This window comes from Myotis brandtii, unplaced genomic scaffold (genome assembly GCF_000412655.1).
Source record: "Myotis brandtii unplaced genomic scaffold, ASM41265v1 scaffold329, whole genome shotgun sequence".
Classification (NCBI taxonomy): Eukaryota; Metazoa; Chordata; class Mammalia; order Chiroptera; family Vespertilionidae; genus Myotis; species Myotis brandtii.
Window position 1 is genome coordinate 515,755 of NW_005362676.1, and position 2,615 is coordinate 518,369.

Below are 2,615 nucleotides of genomic sequence, written 5' to 3' on the forward strand. Positions count from 1 at the left end.
CCCCACTGGGGATGTGCCCGCAACCCAGGTACATGCCCTTGACCAGAATCGAACCTGGGACCTTTCAGTCCGCAGGCCGACACTCTATCCACTGAGCCAAACAGGTTTCGGCAATTTAATTTCTAATAATGGCTGTGTGTCATCACTGAAAAGCGACTTCATCGGTCAGCCCTGCAGCACGGACACCAGCTGCCCCCGGCGTCCCCAAGAATGACCACAACATACGCTCTCTCAGCCCAGGGCCTGTCCGCTGTCCTTCGCCACTCACCGCCTGCAACACGGGCCAGCACTAACTCTGTACTAACTTCATCAATGTGCTGAACGAACTCACCAGAGAGGAAAGGGACATGAGTAGGGACTTCACCATTAAATAGGTAGTGGGGGCCTCCCTTGAGTGAGGTAATGTCCAGTGGGTGTGGAGAAACCCCTGCCTTCATGGAGAATACATTCTGGTTGAGGAAGGAGAGGAAAAAAACCAAAAAATGTATTATGTAGAGAATTAAAAGACAAGTCCTTTGGAGAGAAAGGAGGAGCATCGCAGTGAGGCGGGGAGGAAAGGCCTCGCTGTAAAGGTAATGACACTTTAAAAAATAAATATTTTTTATTGATTTCAGAGGGGAAGGGAGAGGGAGGGAGAGACATCGGTGATGAGAGAGGATCAGGCTGGGCTGTCTCCTGCACGGCCCGCACGGGGCTTCCCAAAGGCAGCCTGGAGTTTCTCTTTACACCGGGGAGTCCTCAGACATCTGCCACCCGGGCCAAGCAGAGTTCTCAAAAAACTTTATTTATAAAACAGAACGGTGACTGAATATAAACTTACATTCATATTTACATTATAGTCCAAGTATATTACAGCTTTAATTTATGGACAGAAATGTCCTGTCGCTGCTTCTTTTTCTTTTCTGTCTTCTTGGCATCGCTGATTTGCATTTTCACTTGATCTTGTAACTTAGAAAATGTGCCCGCAACCCAGGTACATGCCCTTGACCAGAATCGAACCTGGGACCTTTCAGTCCGCAGGCCGACACTCTATCCACTGAGCCAAACAGGTTTCGGCAATTTAATTTCTAATAATGGCTGTGTGTCATCACTGAAAAGCGACTTCATCGGTCAGCCCTGCAGCACGGACACCAGCTGCCCCCGGCGTCCCCAAGAATGACCACAACATACGCTCTCTCAGCCCAGGGCCTGTCCGCTGTCCTTCGCCACTCACCGCCTGCAACACGGGCCAGCACTAACTCTGTACTAACTTCATCAATGTGCTGAACGAACTCACCAGAGAGGAAAGGGACATGAGTAGGGACTTCACCATTAAATAGGTAGTGGGGGCCTCCCTTGAGTGAGGTAATGTCCACTGGGTGTGGGGAAACCCCTGCCTTCATGGAGAATACATTCTGGTTTAGGAAGGAGAGGAAAAAAAACAAAAAATGTATTATGTAGAGAATTAAAAGACAAGTCCTTTGGAGAGAAAGGAGGAGCATCGCAGTGAGGCGGGGAGGAAAGGCCTCGCTGTAAAGGTAATGACACTTTAAAAAATAAATATTTTTTATTGATTTCAGAGGGGAAGGGAGAGGGGGGGAGAGACATCGGTGATGAGAGAGGATCAGGCTGGGCTGTCTCCTGCACGGCCCGCACGGGGCTTCCCAAAGGCAGCCTGGAGTTTCTCTTTACACCGGGGAGTCCTCAGACATCTGCCACCCGGGCCAAGCAGAGTTCTCAATGGCTGGGCTGTCTCCTGCACGGCCCACACGGGGCTTCCCAAAGGCAGCCTGGAATTTCTCTTTACACCGGGGAATTCTCAGACATCTGCCACCCGGGCCAAGCAGAGTTCTCAAAAAACTTTATTTATAAAACAGAACGGTGACTGAATATAAACTTACATTCATATTTACATTATAGTCCAAGTATATTACAGCTTTAATTTATGGACAGAAATGTCCTGTCGCTGCTTCTTTTTCTTTTCTGTCTTCTTGGCATCGCTGATTTGCATTTTCACTTGATCTTGTAACTTAGAAAAGAAAGCTTGAGAGGACTTTAAGGCTTTGTCTTTACCTTCATCCTGCAATTAAAATAACACGTGCTCATGTACAGATGTGCTCACGGCAAAGAACCCCAATGGCGACGACATCCTGTCAGGATATGAATGATCCCTGGCTGGTGTGCACAGTGGTTAGTGTCGGCCCACGGACTGAAGGGTCCCGGGGTCAATCCCGGTCAAAGGCCTGGACCTGGGTGGCAGGTTTGATCCCTGGCCCCAGCAGGAGGCAACCAATCGATGTTCCTCTCGCTCTCCCTCTCCCGCCCACACTCTCTCTAAAAATCAATGGAAAGAAATATCCTTGGTTGAGGATAAAAACACAGATACGCTATATATATAAAAATTGAAAAAGGACTAGGCGAACTTGTGAGACATTCAACCGGTCAGCACAGAGCTACTCTACGCATTCGGTGCTGCTCCAGTGCTCCTGAAATCTGAGGGCAGGGGGAGTAGCAGGGAACGCTGTGAGGAGCAGAGTGTGAGGCTGTGTCCGGTCACCAGGGGCCTCCGCACCCGCAGGTGGGCGGTGTCGCCGGCTCTGCCACCCAGTGACCGTGGGCACCTACACCTTGCCACG

General features: G+C 49.8%; 1 protein-coding gene across 3 annotated transcripts in view; it reads right to left on the reverse strand.

The window, feature by feature from the left end:
• Window positions 1–1,823: 1,823 nt before the first annotated feature.
• MPHOSPH10 (M-phase phosphoprotein 10 (U3 small nucleolar ribonucleoprotein)) overlaps window positions 1,824–2,615 on the reverse strand; it is a 10,273-nt gene continuing 9,481 nt past the window's right edge. For all 3 annotated transcript variants that reach the window (XM_014543585.1, XM_014543586.1, XM_005871079.2), the window contains one exon: window positions 1,824–2,059. In XM_014543585.1, the coding sequence (XP_014399071.1) occupies window positions 1,910–2,059 (150 nt within the window). In that variant the 3' untranslated portion in view covers window positions 1,824–1,909. The remainder of the gene's footprint in view (window positions 2,060–2,615) is intronic.